The 21432-nt window shown below is 41.8% G+C and overlaps 1 protein-coding gene and 1 long non-coding RNA gene across 2 annotated transcripts; one reads left to right on the forward strand and one right to left on the reverse strand.

Annotated features, from left to right (window-relative positions):
- Positions 1 to 663: 663 nt before the first annotated feature.
- Positions 664 to 2419, reverse strand: LOC121673333. The gene is made up of 2 exons (XR_006019180.1): positions 2339 to 2419; positions 664 to 1441 (listed from the first exon to the last, which is right to left on the reverse strand). It is a non-coding gene; the product is annotated as an uncharacterized LOC121673333 (long non-coding RNA).
- Positions 2045 to 21191, forward strand: LOC121673328 (zinc finger and BTB domain-containing protein 11-like). The gene is made up of 11 exons (XM_042046548.1): positions 2045 to 2627; positions 5653 to 5888; positions 6457 to 6688; positions 7831 to 8630; positions 10682 to 10861; positions 11354 to 11590; positions 11974 to 12118; positions 13178 to 13295; positions 15858 to 16016; positions 16490 to 16665; positions 17969 to 21191. Exons 1-11 carry the CDS (start codon positions 2318 to 2320, stop codon positions 18499 to 18501), a joined length of 3126 nt encoding a protein of 1041 aa, XP_041902482.1. The 5' UTR covers positions 2045 to 2317; the 3' UTR covers positions 18502 to 21191.
- The last annotated feature ends 241 nt before the right edge of the window (positions 21192 to 21432 follow it).

Below are 21432 nucleotides of genomic sequence, written 5' to 3' on the forward strand. Positions count from 1 at the left end.
TAACTTCCTGGAGGCAGATATGGGTTCCCTTAGTAATTTTCCACCCTCCCACCGCTAGAGGGATTGAAATTCCTCATGGGAATTCCTCTGTTTGCATAAGTAACTGCACTGTACAGACAGCATGCCCAGACTTTGCCACAGGTTTGCTGGACAGCAATAGCCTTGGCAAGGCAAGTTCCTGACTTACTAGAACCACAACAGGAACCTTCACTATTTTCTGGATCACTTAGTTGTCTGTTGATGCCACATCTTAATGCCTGTTAGCTCTTAGGGCTTGGTTTGTTACCTCACTACACCTGTCAAGAAGGCAGCTGTGTTGCCACATTTCAACTTCCTTCGAAGCCCTTTTGGGCTTCAGAAACAATGGCCGTAGTGGGCACTGTGGGTTATGGGCTATACTTTTGAGCTATACCTTGTCTGGGTTTTAATAAAATAGATATAGGTCTGGATGAAGGCTGCAACCCATTTAAAAAAGGTCTGTCATGGTTATATTAATGGAATTTGCACCATGATCTTCCGACAATTCTGCTTTTTGCTATTTAAAAAACCTCATAGGGGCTACTCATGTTTAGATTGAAATTTAAGGCTTTTAAACTAGTTAACACACTTGAAAGGGAAGGAGCCAGAAACCGGAGGGGGAGAGAGAGGAAGAAAAATCGCCTGTAGTTAGCAAGGAAAGGAATTTTTAATAATTTAAATCTGAAGGCTGAAAACACTGAAATTCACCTGTGCTACTGGTGATTAGATAAATCACATCAGTGTCTTGTAGAAAGCACCTGCTACCCTGAATGTGTCCTTGTGAATGCTTTCAGCTAAGAAGCTGAAAATCAAGATGAGCTTCTACCATCTGCTTGAAATACCATTAATGATATATATAGAAATTGATTGGCAGATATGACTAATTAATAAGTCTGTATTTGTTAATGCTTTGAAGTTTGCAGGCTTTGGCTGCCTGGTGTCACTGCAGTGGTGCACAGAAGTGTTTCATGATTACTCTTCCTTGATGTTTATTTCTGAGTTCTAACTGATTTGGGGAGAAGGAGTAAAGAATTAACCGGTTATTCCTCCCACAAGCTGTGCATCGAGTGAAGCAGGCTGTTCTAAGCAGGGCCTTAACCTGGTGTAACAGCACGTTATTCAACTCAAACATAGATGTAATAGAATGAATTAACATGGAAATTAATATGAGCCCTTGTGTTTACCTAATGCAATGTAATTGATCTTCTATCAAGTATTTATCATAAAAAATGGAGTACCTAGGTCTGTCACAGACCCACAAAATAGTTTAAGTTAAAAAGGATCTCCAGAGGACATCAGTCCAACTCCTTCAAATCGTGTTTGTTTAGATCAGATTGTTCAGTATCCAGCTGAGACTTGAACGCAGCTCCAAGGACGGAGATTCCACAACCTCCTTCAGGCAACCTGTTCCGGTATTCGACCACTGCCATTTTAAAACAAAATAAATCAAAAAACTAAACACAGAACCCTTTTTTCTATATAAACAGAGCCTTTGGCCAGCCTCGCTCCATCTAGTCATAATCTCTGTGTTTGGGTAATGCCTTAGGGGATCACTGTGCTGCAGGTGCGTCCTGCCGGTACCGAGCACAGGGAGGAAGGGTCGCTGCTGCGTCAGCCCGCGGTTCCTACCTCTCATCTCTGTTACGGATGTAAAAACCAGCGCAAAGCTCGGACAAGTAAAACGCGCAGTCGACATCTAAAGGATTTTCTTTCTTGCCTCTTACAAATAAAACAGCGTGCACTGAGCGCCCCGAGGGAGGCGTGGCTGCGGCGCCGGTGCTGCTCCCGGCCGGCACGGAGGACGCTGCCAATCTGCTCACAGCTCTTGCCCCCGAGGCAGTGCTGCAGCAGAAGCCGCTCCTTTCGGCGCCAGGGCTGCACAGGGATTTACTCGGGAGCGTCCCCGGCTCCCGCAGCCACGACCGCGCCCCCGCCGCGGCCTGTGCCCGGCTCCACCGGGGCCGCCCGGCCTCTCCGCTGCCCGGTTCCAACATGGCGGACCCGTTCCCCCGGGTGCCTTCCCCGCGCGCCCGCCCCTTCCCGGCCCCTCCTGCGCGCGCGGGGCTCCGACCTCACTTCCGCTTGTGCAGCAGCCATTTTGTCTTTCCGCCGCCGCTGCTGCCCGAGCTTCTCCCTCCCTCCTGCCGCCGCGGGCCGCGACACTCCAGTTCCCCCCCGGGCGCGGCTCCCGCCGGGCCGGGGCCGATCCCGACCCCCCTTCCCTTATCTCGGGAGACTCCTCCGCAGCCCCGGCGCGGTTCTGAGGGCGCGGGGGCGGCTCCCGTGCCCCCGCCGCGCCATGTCCAGCGAGGAGAGCTACCTGGCCATCCTGCGGTACCTGACGAACGAGCGGGAGCCGTACGCGCCGGGCACGGAGGGCAACGCCAAGCGGAAGATCCGCAAGGCTGCCGCCTGCTACGTGGTGCGCGGCGGCACCCTGTACTACCAGCGGCGGCAGCGCGACCAGCAGCGCTTCGCCGAGCTGGAGGTGGTGCTGCAGGCCGAGCGCCGCGCCCGCCTCATCCGCGCCGCGCACCTGGCGCCCGACGGCGCGCACCGCACCCGCCTGCAGACCTGGCAGGGGCTCTCGCAGAAGTACTGGTGGAGAGGTGAGCGCGGCGGGCGGGGGCGGCGGGCGGGGCACGGCGCGGCTGCGGAGCCGGGGCTGCGGCACGGAGCCACAGAATTGCGGCTGGAAGGGACCGCAGTGGGTCATCCGGTCCCGCCTCCCTGCTGAGGCAGGGTTACCCCAGAGCACATGGCACCGGACTGCGTCCGGACGGTTCTTGAATATTTGCACTGACGGAGACTCCACAGCCTCTCTGGGCAGCCAGTACCGGTGCACGGTCACCTTTACAATTTTTCCTCCTGTTCACGTGGAACTTCCCGTGCCTCAGTTTCTGCTCGTTGCCTCTTGTCCTATTGCTTGGCACCACCGGGACCTTGCTCCGTCCTCCTGACACCATCTGTTTAGATATTTATACGTGTTAGTGCAGTCCCCTCTCAGTCGTCGCGTCTCAAGGCTGACTGGGCCCAGTTCCCTCAGCCCGTCCTTGTAAAAAAGATTTTTCAGTCCCTTAATCATCCTTATTGCCCTCTCCTGGACCTGCTCCAGGAGTTCCCTGTCTCCCTTGTACTGAAGGAACGTCCGTGTGCCCTCCCCAGCGGGACCAGGAGGGGACTGTCGCTTGCTGAGTGACCAGTGCCTTTAAACGCCACCTCGAAGCACGTAGTCTGTGGGCAGTGACATTGTGTCACACCCTGAGAGCCAGGGCTCGCTCTGCACAGTACAGCTTGGTCAGCAAATTGTCCAGGGCTTCTTGTCTGGTACTGGTACCTTGCACATGTGGAAACACGGAGTATGGCTATCCCCTCCAGGTCTTGCACACCGTCTGCTTAAGACAGTGACATCTCAACCTGTGCCCTCGGTATAGGGTGATAATCCATTCCACGTGACCCGGGTTAGCTTTGGACCTCATCCACGAGTGTGATGGTGTTCATGTTTAAGTTCTACAGCTGCCAATGGTGGTTGGCAGTCCTGGCACTCATTGTTATATTTGTCTCTTTCTTGCAATGAGAAGCTGAAAATACCAGACTAATTCTCAGCTGCGTTCTGAGTGATATCACAGCTGTTACAAATGGTGGTGCCTGAACAACAGCAGTTCCCAATTGGACCTTCTTTTGGCTGAGGAAATGGCTTGATAATGTGTTCCCTTTGGATTTAGTGTTCTACTTTTAGTCCTAGGTATCCATTAAACAAGTAGCCTGCTTTTCACTTGCTGTGGGCCTGGTGTGTGTCTGTACTGCTTCTCTTGTTCCACTTTCTTCATCCATCAGCAAGTCTGTCATTTCAGCTTTAGTTTTCCCTATTTTCATTTGGAGGGGTATTGCTCTAGCTGCAGCCCATCCCTCCAATCCAAATCTCATTGACTTGAAGATCCTTTTCATGTGAAAAAGGATTTGGCATCTCAAAGCTGATATATCCATTCTGGGTGCTGGTTTCCTTGCCTCTATCTGCATTCTCATTGTCTGCCCAGCGTTGGACTGTTCTGGCATCAACTCTCAGCCTATGCTGGAAGCTTCCTCCATGGGCCTCAGTGTAGCTTCTGTTTGTCAGGAGAGAGCATTCTGTATTCTTTGATCTTACTGGTCACCTTTGTTTGCACATCCTATATTCTCTTACTTCTCTTGCACTGAGAATACTAAAATTCATTCTATGCTTTCAGTTCAAGTATTACGTTTCTTCCCTGTGTCTCCTTTAAAACAATGTTTTCCCTGCCATTACAGTACTTTTTGGCTGCTAGTGGACAGCAGCTTTGGCCCAGCTGTCATCCTGAGATGGGCATCATCTTGGGGTGTGTCTGTTCTGTAACTGCAAGGCAATAGGCTGGAGAATGGCTAGGAAGGGTGTTAGAGGTGTGATTTGAAGGCCAGAGACTTCCTGTCTTATTTCAGATGAAATCAAGGAAATGTAAAAATGTTGAAATGGGCATGAATGTCCTAGGTTGCCTTAAGTCTGTGTTTTCCTGATCCTTACAGAGATGTGTATGTATTGATCATGCATGTCATGCTCTGAGAAGGTGTGAGCAAGCAAGTCTAAGTCTGTGTCTGCAAAGGTTTTGAGTTCTGCTGGATTTTGAACCATAGAGACCCAGCTGCTATGTATGCTTTTATATTGTCCTAGTGAAGAAAATGAATTGGGATTGAAAGCCGTGCATGGAAAATGCCTTGGTATCTAGAAGAGGACCCTGGGCTTAGGACCTTTTGAGTATCTAAAATTATTTATAGAATTACAGAATGTGCTGAGTTGGAAGGGACCCACAAAGATCATTGAATACAACTCCAGGCCCTGCACAGGACACCCCAAGAGTTACAAGAGTCATCCCCAAGAGCATTGTTCAAGCACTTCCTGAGCTCTGTCAGGCTTGGTGCTGTGACCCCTTCCCTGGGGAGCCTGTTCCAGTGCCTGACCAACTTCTGGGGGGAGAATCTTTTCCTGATACCCAGCCTAAACCTCCCCTGGCACAAATTCAGGCCATTTCCTCTGGTCCTGTCATTTACACTTGGTTACACTGGTAAAGTACTGGTGGGAAATTGATTTATTTAAATTCTAAAATCATAAGCAATTGATTTAAGTCAGTGTTAATAATGCATATCCATGTCATTGCATATAACACAGTTGATCCTAATTTTGCAAAAGCCCTTAAGTGAGCCTTCCAATTGCCATCCTCTTCAGTAAGAACAAGCCATTTGTGTGGGCTAAATGCAAGATTATGTTACAGCTTTTATTACCTTGGGATTATTAGGCTAAATGTCTAAATATAATTTTTTTTTCTGGCCTTAAAAATCTTTCCAGGAGGGTTTGCTTAACGTAGTGACATTCTTAATGTTCTGTCTCAAATTACCAGTAGTGACATACAATATCATGCAAATGGTGTGAGAGAACCACAGCTGGTAATAATGAGTCAGAGAGGGAAAGTATAGATGTCTGACTTCATTTTTCTTGGTTACTATGTAATATTTTCGATTATTAATTATCAGTGTTTTGCTAATCACCTACATATTGTAGTTATGTGTTTAAGGTAAATTGAATTAAGATTAGAAGCCTAATCAAGCTGCATTAATTTTTCTTAGGTATTCTTAAGCAGGTTAAAGATTACATTAAAGAATGCAGCAAGTGCCAGGAAAAGCTAGATCGCTCTAGATCTCTCTCAGATCCCTCTGAAATGCTGGAGGAGCTAGGACTGGATGCAAAATCTCATGAGGACAGTAATGAGACAGATGATGAATTGAGTAACACAGCATCAATCCCAGCTGCATCCCCAAAGCCTGTGAAGAAGAAGCCAATAGCAAAGCATGAGCTTGTATTTGTAAGTACCATTGTTTACATCTGAATGGATTTGCATTGTCAAAGATATTGAATATGTGGAAATGGGTTACTGGTATACATGTGATGAAATTAATTATAGTGCATCATTGTTGAGAAATAAAATCAGCCTGCATATTTTGCGGGGTGCAGAATCTAAGATAAAATGAATGGCAAAATTGCCAGTAAAACATCACATACAAGGTTCTTATGGGCTCTATATCTTTTCCTTGATGCTATATTGATGTATAAAATTCTTGTTCATAACTGCAGGCTCACATGCATGTAAAGACACTTGAATTTAGAAATTGTTTCAAACTGTAGCGTAGAAAAATACAGTCAAAGAACTGTTTGAATGTGTCTTCCCATTTTTCCAGTTGTCTGTTTTAACTGTGTTTGGAGGGAGGGTGAAACTTAAAGAGTGAAAGCAGTAGTAAAGTTAAGCTGTATATTCTACAGGCTTGAACTGATTGTATGGTTGCAGAAAATAATCCTTTTCTGTGTTTCAGTGTGAATGCTTAAAAAGGCACAATCTAAATGTAATGAAGTTCTCATAATGTTGTTTATGACAGGTTGACAGTAAGGGCCTTGTGAAGCAGTCATCTTCCAAACATTGTCTGTCAGTCTTAAACCAACTGAATCAGCAGAGGCTTTCCAATCAGTTCTGTGATGTGACTTTGCTGATTGAAGGAGAGGAGTACAAAGCTCACAAATCTGTCTTGGCAGCCAACAGCGAGTACTTCCGAGAACTCTTCATTGAAAAGGGAGCTGTCACTAGTCATGAAGCTGTAGTGGATCTGTCAGGTGAATTGTTGTGGGTTTCAAAGCTAGAAATCATAATATCCTAAGTAAGGTGTACAGTATTTAATTCAGTCTTTTTTGAGTGTTGAAGACAACCAAATTTTTTGTCTTGCTTTTTTCTCTCTTTTAATCTAAAAGTATTTTGTGTGGATCTTAATGCAAAAGTGATCAGTCTGATTTTGCCTAATCTGATTTTCCATGGGCTGTGGTATTTAATCTTAAAATTTCTGAGAGGCTTTGGATGGATTTTTACCTTGCTTAGGCATGTTCCCTCCTTGTATTAGTCACAAACGTTAGAAAGGGAAGAAAATCAAGTGCTTGAATACATCAAGCGGGGATGTTGACAAGCTGCTTGGAGAGCTGTTTAGTTTAATGAATGCTAAATTGCTTCTTAGTTCTGTGAAGCGGAATCATACATGCCTGCTTATATCTCAGACCTGGTACGTAAAAGATAGGAGACAATTCTAAAATAAATGTTCTAAAAATAGCTTTGTAGTGATGAAGAATACTGTACAGAACATATGCCTTCTGCATTGCTTTCTCACTTAATAACTGTCTCTGCATGAGCAACAGACATGTGTGAACAATAATCTTCTAATAGGATAGTCCAGAAGGTTCCCCACATTAAATATTTGATTTATTATTTATGCAACTGTGGAAAATTATACCAAGTTCTTATATTTAATCAGTTCTATCTATATATCCATATCTTTATTGTTTTCAATAGCTACTTTCTTGTCTTATTTTTCTGCCACATCATTTGTTACTTAAGACCTGAATACTTTCTGAATGTAGCAGGTCCAGAAAGACTTTGGTTAAATTCATCTGCTCTAAAAGTATTGTGACTCTCCCAGCACCTTGAAATATTCCTCATAGAATTTTATTGGGAAACTACCTAAGTTCTTCTTAGTTACTGGAAAAGTTGTCTGAGCTTACTTACACGTAGAAACTACATGAGGAGGCAGCTTTAGTGTAAATGACAACCGGGCCCCAGCGAAGGGCTCCAGTGTTATTTCCAAGTGTGTTTTGCTATAAATTTCACACGTAACTGTATCAAAGGTGAACTGCTGTTTTCATCATGGGATATTTTGGTGTAATTTCAGGTCATCAGTATTTTCTCTAATATCTTGTTTTATTCCTGGTAGGTTTCTGCAAGTCCAGTTTCCTGCCTTTATTGGAATTTGCTTATACTTCAGAATTAACATTTGACTTCTGTAGTATGGCGGAAGTGGCCATGCTCGCTCGGCATCTCTTCATGTCAGAGGTCCTGGAAATCTGTGAGAATGTGCACAAACAGATGGAAGAGAAACAAATTACGGTGTACCAAAAGGGAGGTATTCAAACAGTAGAGTCAACACAAAATGTAGCAGAGCAGGCTGAAGTGGAGATGCAGCCCGTGGATGGTGCTGAGCAAGCTAAGCTCACAGCCAGTGAAGTGCCAGTAGCTGTGAATGGAGCTCCTTCCTCTGCTGGGACAGAGGAGGCAGCAGCACCCCAGCCTGATCTGCACCCAGAGCCTCTGGAGGCCGCTGTGAGTGATCCTTCCAAGCCTGTGGAACAGTGTGAAACAACTGAAAATTACATCAAGATCCAGCTGGTGGAGAACATTTCAAGCAGCATCTACAGCAGACACAGCACTGAGCCATCAGCTGTGGAAGCCATGGACACTCAGAATCAAAGGGAAACTGAGACAGTTCAAAATGAAAGTGATAAAGCCCATGTGGACTCTGCTTCAGAAGACTCCTCAGAGACACTCAAGCAAAAAAGCAACGAGCAGAGCAGCTCTGTTTCCCAGCCGGAAAGCCTCGCTTCCAGCCAGGATGATACTTACAAAAGCAAACTTCGCCAGCGTTCAGTCAGTGAGGGGGGATACATCAGACTGCATAAAGGAATTGAGAAAAAACTGCAGAATAGAAAGACAAATCCTAAATCTGCAGTGCAGCAGGTATTCTGTCATTACACCTGTGGGGTTACCAAAGTAACTTCTAAGCTGTGACAGTTGTGCAAGCAAAACCCCAGAAGCATTGACTTGGCATCAGACCTTCCACATTGAAGGTCTTTAGAATGCTTGGTGACCACAGCCTAGGTCGAGTATCTTCTCACAGCTTGTTATGGTTGGACAGAAGTTGTATAATCTCCCCAAAATTCTTAATGATCTGTGAATTTAATTCAGCTAGTTCTTGTGTATGTCTGTCATAGATACAAATATTTATCTGTTAGAGAAGTGAGATCCTACACTTCAGACTTGAAAACAGCATTGGGAATGAAAAATCTTACATCCCATGTGGATATTAAGATGTAGTCATGAGTCACAGTAATGCAGTCCTGCTACCTTCAGATTGGGGTCAGTTAAGAGAAAGGTTCAAAGAGCACTGGTGTTAAAAACTCTAGCACTTGAACATACTAAATGTGTAGTAACTGAACTAGTTCCATTTACAGTATTTTTTAATGAAACAGTCTTATTACTCTTTCCCCTTTGAGAGCCTTTCTTCTTTCATTGTCTATGGATAGTTGACATTCATCTCAAGGGGCATTCATGCATTTAGTTTGTGACAGAGTGCACTTCACTGCATGTTGGCAAAGTCTTCTAAAGAGCTGTTAGTTTCCAGAGGAGTCCTGAGAGTTTTGCATACTAGAGCCACCAGTCCCACACACAGGGGAATAATTTGTTATTGTTACAACACCCTAATTGATAGAAACTATAGCACTTGTGGTTTTTTACAGATGGACAGCTTAAAGACCAGACGTTAAAATTTGTGCGATCAAAATACTTGAGCAACCTATTTTTGCTGGTTAGAGAGTGCCAGGGTTTTGGTTTGTTTTGGGAGGGAGAATATTTACCTTTGGGGATAGTTCCTGTTAATTTTTTTTGCAGTTTTTAAATCCAGCTCCTTGACGGATGAGGTCCACAGACCTATGGAAAAAAGGAATTGCTTGGGATCGGACTCAGGAATAGGTTTCTGCTTTCCTAACTTGTTTGTAGCTTTTATTGTTTTGTCTCATGCATCCCTCAACTTTCCCATATGTCATGGGATGTCATATAAGCTTCAGGAAAGAAACACTCTCCTGAGTTTCCAGTTTTGATGCTGGGAGAGTAGCAGGAAAGAGATTGCAGGAAAAATACTGCCAATTTAAATTACAGTATTTGCACCTGGCATGGAGATATTGGGGATGAGATGTGCTTTGTAGGAATTAATGATTTTCCTAGCTCTTACTAATCATATACTGAACAAAATTGTTTTTGTGGCTTCACAATTTAGCCAAGTTTGCATAAGTTATCAGAGCAACAGGAAAATTTTTTAAAAAATACATTAAAAATTTTTCTCTGTGTTGAGTTTCAGTTTAGTTTTCAGAGGCATGGAAGGGCTGGCATGTTTTCAAAAACTGGTGGGCACCTCACTTGTTGGGAGAACAGGATGAAGAAATAGGGATGGTTGTACTTCCTTCCCTTGCCTTCTTCTCAGAAACCCAAAGGGGACACAGGTTACAGGACATTTCAATGTGATCACTTACAATTTGGGTTTTAAAGAATTTGGCAGCAAGTTTCTATGAAGGAAGATGAGATTATCAGCTCCAGGTAGCACTGCCAATACCGCCTGACAAAAACCCACTAGTGCCTTATTTCTAGATAAAAAGTCTCTAGGAAAGCTGGAATGCTCTTAACTTGATAGAGATCATGACTGGCAGTACTCTGTGCTTCTTCTGTAACTATCCCTTAGCTGTCACTTAGGCAGTTACTCGGGGCTGAAGAGTTCATTGTCCCTGAATTGGTAAGTCACTGTGGGACCATCATCATAATAAGTTTATGGTTTTTCACTCACCCTGAGATCTGTTTTGTAGTGAACTGAAATGAGGTAACTTTCTAGCAACTAAGCTAAGCAAAATGAAGAGGTATTACAGTAACACAGAAACATCAGCTTTTAATACAGGCTTTCAGACAGGGTATGAAGTACAGTGCAGTAAAATTCATTCAAAGGTTCTGTTTTTCCAACTTAGGTTGCCATGAAGCTGGTACAAAGAGGAAAAAAAATGAAACAGCCCAAAAGAGAGACCACGGAAAATAACGAAGTGGAAGCTCAGCACAAATGCACTGAGTGTGGAATGGTGTTCCAGCGGCGCTATGCACTTATAATGCACACGCTGAAACATGAAAGATCTAAAGAATATAAATGCCCAGTAAGTTGAGGGGTTGGGGTGGTTTTTTTTGTATGTGTAGACCTTCCTCTTCATGAAAATTAATTCAGTAGTGATATTAGTAATTATTTTTCCTCGCCTTTTTTTGTACATACATTTATTTTCCTTGCGGATTTCAGAGTTGGATACCCCCTTGATCTGGATGGGGTGAGGTAGAATGGGGTGCAGCCACTTGGCCTGACAGCAGTGTGTGACTTGCTGCTCAAGACAGTGATTTGCTTTTAACCCTACCAGTAAATTTGTGTTTAGATTAGACTGGAAGTTAGTCTCACTAGGAAGTGATCAATGGTTCTGTCAGTAGCCATAAAACAAAAGTTTACAACTATTCATTAACCTGAGTCAAAATGGCTGTTGGAGTCAGGTTATAGATTTAACTGATCATATTACTGTGCTTAAAACATTTGAGTACTTTCTTGTTGTTTTAAATAATTGAGTGTTACATGCAAAGTAAAGCTGTAATATTTTCTGTCCCAGTTGTGCAAGAAAGAGTTCCAATACGGTGCCTCTCTGCGCGCCCATCTGGTGCGGCACACGCGGAAGACGGACGCCACCGCCGCAGCTCCTGGCGCCGAGGGGACAGGCGTGTCCTCGGTGAAAGGGAGAACCAAGCGGGAGTTCGTGTGTGACATCTGCGGGAGAACTCTGCCTAAGCTCTATTCTCTCAGAATACACATGCTTAAACATACAGGTGTCAAACCCCATGCGTGCAAGGTAAAGTCCTTTTGCTCTCTAATCAGATTAGTAATGTTCTCTATTACCAATACATTGGTATTGATACTCTGCGCTAAAATTTATGTTAATCTTGGTCACTTCACAATAGGGAAAACTGCTGCAGCATTCATGATGAAATTGCTTGCAGTCCAAGAGTGAGAAAACTAGAATGAACTTGAGTTGTGCAAGTTCATATTCTTGTGTCTAGAAGAATGTCTTCCTTCAATTATTCTTAACAGACCAGTTGTGTCACTGGTGCAAAATCACAGGCTTGGCCATTCTAGTTCCCAAGAAATACAGGAGGTTTTGTTCTGTTTGAAGTTAAACACCTATTAAATGATTAGTTTTATTTGTCCTATTCCACCACATATGGATTTTTTTAGGTTTGTGGAAAGACCTTTACATATAAGCATGGATTAAAAATGCACTTAGCTCTCCATGAAGTACATAAACAGTTCAAGTGTGACTTGTGTGAAAAGTCTTTTGTCACAAAAAGAAGTCTTCAGGAACACATGAGCATTCATACAGGTAAGTAATGAGAAAAGGAATCCTTTTCTTTTGCTTGGCTATTGTATTCTGCTGAACTTTAACATTGTTCTTCAGTGTCAAAGGAACTGTTTAAAAAAATAAGTGGTAGTTTGTTCTTCTGGTCAGGCAGCTGAGATATAGGTAAATAGTCATTTTCTGGGGCTTTTTACCAAAGTTTAATGTTATCATGCAGATGTTCTATACAAGAACGGGGAATTGTGGTTGGTCTGTTCCTGTGGTTTTATGTACGTGTTTAATTCTTGTGTCATGTCAGTTCAACAAAAAATAGGCAACAGGCTGGGATATTCTCAAGCACTTAATCTTCCAGCCTGTTCTTTTAGAGGAAAACATGCTAAGTTAAATGTCTCAGAATCTCCATATACATTTTACAAGATTTCCTGTACTAATACTGACATTTTATAAAGCCTGGTGTCTTGAAAGATCTTAGCATGTGAAAGATGACAATATAATAATTTAATACAAGCAGAGTTTTAAAATTGTAATGTGTAAACATTGTCTGTGTTTCTGGTTTTCTGGGCTGGGCAGAATCAGGAGAGATATTCAGTTAGGACAATGTGTTCCTGAAATTAAGGAATTTATATTAGTAGTCATCACTCCTACGTTGATGGAATGGAGCAGAAACTTTTATTTTAAGATGTTTTTCCACAAATGCAAGATATAAGCAATAATCCATAAGCAATGCTGTGTTGCTGAAAAAGTTGCAAAATACATAAACACAGGCTTTTATCACACAAGAGGGTGGTTTTTTAGGCTGCTCACTTTTCCTGACTAAATCGTAGTTGCAGTGATGTACCTATGTTTAAAAACATGAAATAAAGTAATTTAGAGTTCCTACTCCCCCCTTTGTATATTATTACATTAGCACATACAAATACACGTTAAAATTCCATTAGGGTGTAATTAAGCCAACTTCTCTTTGTAGTACTGCTCTGATTACTTGAAATAAATTATATATGAATTATTATGAACCTGTCTCACAAAGCACTCCGGAGAAATGGAGGCCTGGCGTGGTAACATATTTTGTTTTGTTTTTGCCAGGAGAATCCAAATACCTTTGCTCCATCTGCGGAAAATCCTTCCACAGGGCATCAGGACTCAGTAAACACATAAAGAAACATCAGCCAAAGCCTGAAGTTCGTGGATATCAGTGTACTCAGTAAGTCAGGTGATGGGTGGTTTTAATCTTAGCATTAGTGGTCATAGTAGTTTTCAAGATTAAAAGCAGCTCCTTGTTGTAGCATAAAACTATTCCACTGGCCTGGGATAAGACTTGTAAAGCATGAGAATAAAAAATGCATTTTTGTAAATACGTGTCCTGGAGAGCAAAAGCTCGGTTTTAAACTGTTACCTAGCTCTAGTTTCATGCAGCTGTTCTCTAATGACTGCACTGTAATTGGTGCTGTAATCAGTAGCTGTGTGGGTGTACAGCTTTTTTGTAGGGCAGATAAAAGAGTGTAAGGTTGTCAGAGGCCAAGGGCCTTCAGCCTGGTTTTGCTGTCTTTTAGTGTGACAGCTGATTTCAGTTTGGTTTGAAGATGTCCTGTAGGGTCTGCAGTGTCCTGCGCTTGTGTGCGGTGCTGTGTTTAGCAAATGGCTGTGCAGGAACTTCACAAACTGAGACTGACTGTTGCAATTCTCTTGATTATAAAACATAATATTGCAATAAGTAGCATTTATTGTTAATGGCATTTATTATTATTTAAATAATAGCACTGTGCACTTCTGCTAAGCAGAAACTGTAACTGGAAAGTGTGTTAGTGCACTAGCAAAACAAGGGTACTTTTTCCATGACTGAGAGGACTATAGGGAACCTTTCAAGTGCCCTGCAGAAGGACAAATAATGCTTAATTTTGGAACTCACAATGAGGTCCCTGGGAAGCTCTGTCAGATATTAAGAGGAGTGGTACAATTTATCTGATTGCCTGTAGCAACTCAAAGTTTTGAAGGAAGTAATAATCTAAATAATTGCTTAAAGTATCTCAGTGCTGCTGCATGCTACCAAAAATGCTATTTTCTAAATTACAAAAACTTACTTCAGGTCTGTCAGCAATGGTTTTATGTAGTGATTTTTAATGCTAAAAGTATTAATTCTAAAAATACAAAGAACAGAGCTAATAGGATGCACAGACACTGTTTCATGAAAGATACTAGGGAAGTCACTACTAGGGAATTTTAGTTTTGAAGGTGAAATACATTTATAAAACAAAAACTTTTTACTCGAGGCAGTAGAGCCATGGATGCAAGAGATCACCTTGACAGAGAAGATACTTTGACTCCGCAGCTTCTTCAAAATAGCCACAGTCCTTGCTGCTTCTTCAGCAAAGGTCTCTACTAAGGATGTAATTCATGTTGTCACAAGTGGCTTAGAGAGCTTCACTAAGCAATAACCAGACTTCAGTTTTTTAGTTTGGTGGCTGGGAATGGAAAGCTCCCTGTCAGGCTTCAGTCTGAACTTCTGGCCTAGTTGAGCAAAGCTAACTATGAATTACTTCTCTAAAATGTTCATGGAAGTTTTGCAATGAAGTATGTGTTTAAGTTGCAGTAATGCATGACAATGTTAGAGGGTGGTGGTTGCTTGAGTTTTTTACTTCTCTGATGGCTTTTCCAAATAAGAATCCTTGAGGAGAGAGCACCAAGTGCCAACCCCATTCAAGCCCCTGAGGGGTCTTTGTGATACTTTTTGATATGGATGTGCAAACTGAGGATCCCTGAGAGTCCCATTTGAACTGGAGTAGTCAGATTTTCCAGCCTAGGAGGAGGAGGTTGTTTGGGTGGCTCAAAGACTGTTAATCTTTTTTTTTTTTCTTTTCTCCCTCAAGAGCAAGGAGGAAGACTTCTTTTCCTCTCCAGAATGCCCATTATTCAGGGAATGTAATATTAAATGTTTTGTTCCTGTATGGAAGCCTTTTTCATTTTCAGATTCCACTGGATGTTGTGAATACTGAGATTCCCTCATACCAGTGGTTGATACTACAGAAGTTGAATCCTCCACCTTTGCTTGCTGGCATTGCTCTGCCTCTGTCCTTTCTGGAGTCATACAGCTGTATGTTGTTACATGAGGAAGAGAGAGAGATGAGCAGCAGAATTTCTTTCAAAGGGAGAAACCATGTTTTTGATTAAACCAAACTGTAGTTTGCAGACCAAGAGGAGCTGTATAGTCATACTATAGCAGAGTATAAATGAAGGAAAACCATGAGTTTGCCTGGGTTAAGATGTGTACAAGCAGCAAGCTAAAGAATGAGTATCACTACTTTCAGATGCTTTCTTGCAGGATTATGAATTTGGTTTCTTAAATTTCTAAAGAAACCCTACTTTTGAGCATTAAAAACAACAAATTCCATCTATCTTGGTGTCAGTCCTCTTTGGTTGAGGGAAGAAGCAGCTATTACTGCCCTCATATTTTCATATGGTATAATATAAATTTCTGATGTCACCCAGTTGGTAGCAGAAAGGATATAGTTACTCATAACAGACAAAAAGGTTTCAGAAGTCTTCAGGTTTTATTGCAGGCTTTCAACTAAGCTGCTGTTCTTTTTAATTTTTCGTAGTTTAGAATGGGATTGTGCTTTAAATAAATAATTATTAAATACTTAAGTATTAAATAAATACTGATGATGCAGTAGGTGTTCTCAAACAGTTGCCATTAAAGAAGAGGGTCCCAGTGCCTTTGAAATCAGTGCCTTTCTTGTATGGGATGCTAAAACATTTAATGTTACAGGTGTGACAAGAGTTTCTATGAAGCTCGGGATCTTCGGCAGCATATGAATAAACATTTAGGTGTGAAGCCATTTCAGTGTCAGTTCTGTGGAAAATGTTACAGCTGGAAGAAAGACTGGTATTCTCATGTAAAGTCTCATTCTGTCACGGACCCTTATAGGTAAGAGGAAATTAATTTAACAACTGAAACGTACTAATCAAAGTGAGGTTATACAGATCCACAGCCAGTCAACAAGGCACTGCCTACTTTCAAAGTACCAATGGATTGATGGTGACTGGGGTCTTGAGTACTTGAGAATGGGTGGGTGACTTTAAATAGTGTGGATTAGCTGCTGACCTGGGACACAGTCCTGCAAGTAAGACGTGTGAAGTCATAAGAGGATAAATACAATCAATGAAGTTAGAAACGTATGTGATCTCACTTCTCTAGAAGGGTAAGTGGAAGCTTTGTGGCTGTGGATAAGAGAAAATGTAGTTCAGTCCAACAATAATGACTTCTAATTATGGAACTACTTGCCATATAAGACAGTATTCCCATTAAACTTTGCCTACCATAATTAAAGTGCATTTTTGTTTAAAAGACATAAGTGTACAATAATGGGTTTAATAGATTTCTCACTTAACACATTTTAGGTGCAATGTATGTGGAAAAGAATTTTATGAGAAAGCTTTGTACAGAAGGCATGTAAAGAAAGCCACACATGGTAAAAAAGGAAGAGCAAAACAAAATCTGGAACGAGTTTGTGAGCACTGTGGAAGAAAGTTTACACAGCTCCGGGAATATAGGAGACACATGAACAATCATGAAGGTATGTAGAACAGAACTAGTCATGGCATCCCTCAGCCCCTAAAAACATGATGGAAAAAGGGGTAATTGTTTCTTTGAGTCTGCATATGTCCTGTCTGGCAAGACATGGAGGAGTTTTTACAGATTCTCCAATTAGTTTTATGCAAATCCTGGTTTGGTACCTTGCTACCAGTGATTACCAGAAGTTGCTGTTGGGGTCTTGCTAAAACTCCAGTCACACACAGGGACTGTGACAATTTTTCCTCAGAACCTGAACGGAAGAGGAACTTCTTTACAAGTGATTTAGAGGGCTAAAATATTCTCTATTTTCAAAGGTGCACACAGTTAACAAAGTACTCTTCAGATAGGAGAATGATTGGCCTAAATTTAAAAAACACATAAAAAGGACCAATGTTGGAAATTGATCAACTTCTTGATTTATAACAAGTGGTAAACTATATGATGTTTGGGAAAAATATGAAAACTTTTTTTTTTTTTTTTTAAAGTACATGCATTTTTGCTCTAGATGAAGTATGAATTTGATTTTTGAGTATTTGGTTCTTCCAGCTGTTTTGGGAGTCTGTATATTCTCCTGTCTCGGAGCAAAACCCTTTTTTTTTTTGAAGCATGTCTCTTTTTAGAGAGCTCTGATGAGTAAATCTGATAGCTGTCTAACTACTGAAATAGAGATTTTGTGTTTGTTTCTAAACAGAGAAAGTGTCCTGTAGTAGGTACTCAGCCTAAATCTAGAGTAACTGTCACAGAGGAAGAGCCAGTAGTGAGATGGTGTTTGTCACCACCCATACACATCATTAGATATTACAGACCACAGAACTCAGATGTTATGAGGGAAAATAAGATTATACAAACATCAGATGCTGTATTTGAACATATGCAGTGTGGAAGAGGAGGGGTAAAGCTGTAGGTGTACAGGAGGATTTACAGAAACAAAGGGTGACTAGAAATATAAGTGACAAATTCTGTGCAGTAAAACATGGCTTCGGAAAGGCATCGCCAGCAAAATAAATTATTAGAATTCCATTAAGCATTGTACACTTAAAATAAGGAAGAAACTGCATTAAAAGGAATCTTGAAAAGTTTTTAAAAGTAAAGTGTTGGCTTGGGCTGGGCACTTGTGGAAAACGTCACCATTGAATGCATGATGCTTGCATATGTTGTTACACAGAAATGGTGAACAGGATCTCTTTCTTACATGGCAGCAGTCACAGTGTTCTCTGCTCTCCCACACTGCTGCCATCCCTGTCTGCGCTGATCCTGGCTCCCTGTGAGCTCCGGGTCACCTTTCCTTGCTTTGCCCCGCGCAGGTGTGAAGCCGTTCGAGTGCCTGACGTGCGGCGTGGCCTGGGCGGACGCGCGCTCCCTGAAGCGCCACGTGCGGACGCACACCGGGGAGCGGCCCTACGTGTGCCCTGTGTGCAACGAGGCCTACATCGACGCACGCACCCTGCGCAAGCACATGACCAAGTTCCACAGGGACTACATACCCTGCAAAATCATGCTGGAAAAAGATACTCTTCAGTTTCACAACCAGGGGACGCAGGTGGAACACGCCATCAGCATTTTAGCGTCAGACATGCAGGAGCAGGAAACCGAGATCAGCTTTGGTGCTGGTGAGGGCGAGACTGTGGTAGTGACAGGAGAGACTCTCGAAGCCATCGAAGCAGTTGCAGCTACTGAGGAATGTACATCAGTCTCTACCCTTTCTGACCAAAGCATCATGCAGGTGGTAAATTACGTACTGGCACAACAGCAAGGACAGAAAATGGCTGAAGTGTCACAGGCTATTGAAACTGTAGAAGTAGAAGTGGCCCATGTAACGAAGACAGAGCCAATTTAGTGTATGAGAGAGCAAGAAGTGTAAGGTTCTATGATCTGTGAGAGCCAAATATTTAACGGGTTATCTGAGGCTTTCAGTGATGCCTGTTCTCAAATGGTTAATCCTCAGTACTGAATGTTGTGATGACAGAATACTGCACCATGCATTAGAGGGAAAAAGTTCCAATACTCCAGTGTGGGCCAAGGCTTTGAAAGCTAAGATTTCTATACTGGCTATAACTTAAAAAAAAAAAAAAAAAGGTTAAAATAACGTTTTTGTGTCATGGAGTGAGTATCATACTGTAACTTTGAAAAATTAAGAAGAAAAAAACATATAAAAAGGCTGCACTAAAAACTAGAAATGCACAGCTGTTGGTAGCTTTTTTGTTTGTTTTAATGTGCATTTCATCAAGTTTGTGAGAAAATTACCTGTATTGGATTCTGTCTGTTTCCTCCCAAGACAAGGGAGGTGGTAGAATGCTTTGTGTAGCGTGTGCTTAATGTGACATACAGAAAAACTGAAGATTTTTTCTCTGGGCAAATGCAGCATTGGCATTTAGTGAATCCCAGTTCTGAAGAACTTATTTAAATTCCAGGTGTGTGGGTGGCTGGTCCAAGGTTCAGCAAAACGCTGTAAAATGTTTTATAGATAATGGGCAGGGATCTGCTGAAGTCTGAGGGAGTGGTTCTCCAAGATGGTTGTGGATTTAAGTTGACCAGAGGACAGCCCACCATAGGCAGACTACTTAGAGAAGTAAACTCCTTTTCATTTGTAAGGGAGGAGGTTATGCTGCAGCCTCTGTACAGAGTCATGTTTAGCTCAACGATGTTTGTTTGGAAGCTATTGCCAGCACTGATGTATGTACCCAAAGCAGGCAACCTGATGATGGATGCTTCTAACTTTGCTGTACATTTGATGTAGAAACTGTCAAAGGAACTAATGGAACACGTCTTTGGGAACTGAGGAAGTCCAGCTAGTTACAGACTGATCTTGTCTTGTATTGGAAGGAGGAGGCCTGCTAATGCCCAAGCAGGACACATGACAATATCAGGGTAAAGAGATATGAAAATCTTAGTATGGGGTAAAATTTAGATTTGTCTCAAAATTACCAGAATCTCTAGAAAACCATATTACTGCTGCTTTAAGAAAAGTACTTCTAGGGCCAGTTGATACCTAGTGTTGCACCACATAGTTGGACAAATCCTTACTGGGTGTTTCTGCAAGTAAGTGTGAATGACAGCTGTGCTTGGCCCAGGTTTCCATGTCCCTGGTTTAATACCATGAACAGGGCACATATAAATCTGTACAAGGTGTGGGTTCCTTCGTTGCTGCGTGGTTTTTTAAGCAAGCAGCATATCTGTCAAGGAGACTGAAAGTGCTTTGCATCTGAACAATCAGAGCTGTAGTCTTTACATTCTTCTCAGTCTGTAGTGGTATCACATATTTCCTAACTTGGACAGCAGCAAGATACCTGAGCAGCCAGAAATATTGCAGGGTAAACTTCATATATAAAGTGACATGCACAGAACTCGGCTACCTGTGAAACACATCCACTGAACAAATTTAAGCAAACCCTGTGGCAAAGTAACCACCTCATTTCAATTACTATTTCTACTTTTCATCTTACTTAACTATGTGGATATCTGTCTACTAAGCTACAGAATGGACTGTTCTTTTTATACTTTGCAATTCGGTAGATAAGCAGTTGTTGAATTTTTTTTGTTTGAGTTCCTGTCTTGGATCCAGATTAATTTGTAGATGCCTATTTCAAAAGTCAGGGTCTTATTTCAGAGAAACAGTGTAGTTATTTATATATCCTGCAGCCCTTTACAATTGTATTATTTTCTAATTACCAAATGGAGTAAAACTAAAATGAATATTAAAGAAAAATTACTGCTAGCTGTAACTTGAATTTTTGTATGGTAAAGAATCTGGAGATAGCCATCCTGCTTAAAATTAAAATACTGCCATTATGATGGAAAAAGATTTAAAAGAGCACTAGGTAAACTTGAAAATTTACTTCAATGTTTGTATGCTAAAAATAATTATGTATTACTAAAGTGAATAAGTGTTCAAGGAAAAATAGCTGTAAATAGTGCTAGAACATTATTTGTATATTTAGTGTGTTACCTTACAAAAAAGAATATTACCAGCACCTTAGTTTAATCTTTGGTGCATTTATTTATTTGCCCAGCCTATGGAAGAAGTGAATCTGAATTTCGGAGCCTTCCCATCCACTGTCAGAATGCTTTTACTGACTCAACGATCTGCTGTTTAAAAACAACCACCAACCAAACTAATCACAAAAGGTTGTTTTCTAAACAAGATTCAGCCAGGAATGTCAAAGCTGAATGTTGTGGCTCCCCTTTCCTAACATGCTGTGCCTTACCTTTTCCGAACGGCGTGAGGTAAGTAGGGAGTGTCACTCTTGGCTTTGCTGTTCCCATATGTGTGGAGTTGCCTTATGTTTTTCTTTGGACTTCAGCACTTAAGACATTCACTACCCTTCTGCAAAAGTCAGGCTGCAAATACGCAGTTGGTATCTGATTTTTTAAAAACAAAGTTCATGAGAAGTGTCCATTCATTAAGTATTCCTAGTGAATTCCTGTACATAATGAATTTGATTTGTACATTCTGCTGTTTTTATTTAGTGTTAGATGTATAAAGTTACGGTTATTTCTGTCATCAAATAAACTGAGCTCTGCCATGAATTGCTCTTTCAAGAAAAATCTTTTTTTTTTCTGGGGAAAGAAGGTGTTGCAGAATTCCTTACTCCTCTTCGGTATTTCACATTCCATACACAGATTATGGCCTGAATAGTTCTAGTAACCCCTGCTTTTTAATTTTTGCTTAAGGCTCAGAGAATTATGTTGTATGAGGAAAGGAAAGGAAAAGGAAAAGGAAAGGAAAGGAAAGGAAAGGCACTGCCCTCCTGAATTGTGTCAGAACATG

Source organism: Corvus kubaryi, unplaced genomic scaffold (genome assembly GCF_017639235.1).
Source record: "Corvus kubaryi isolate FWS band 111438036 unplaced genomic scaffold, C.kubaryi_AGA036_p1.0 65357, whole genome shotgun sequence".
In the NCBI taxonomy this organism is placed as follows: Eukaryota; Metazoa; Chordata; class Aves; order Passeriformes; family Corvidae; genus Corvus; species Corvus kubaryi.

Coding starts and splice junctions, on each gene's coding strand:
- LOC121673328 (XM_042046548.1), top strand. CDS start 2,318: ATGTCCAGCGAGGAGAGCTACCTGGCCATCCTGCGGTACCTGACGAAC. Junction 6,689..7,830: donor AGCTGTAGTGGATCTGTCAG/GTGAATTGTTGT, acceptor TATTCCTGGTAG/GTTTCTGCAAGTCCAGTTTC. Junction 16,017..16,489: donor TCTGTCACGGACCCTTATAG/GTAAGAGGAAAT, acceptor AACACATTTTAG/GTGCAATGTATGTGGAAAAG.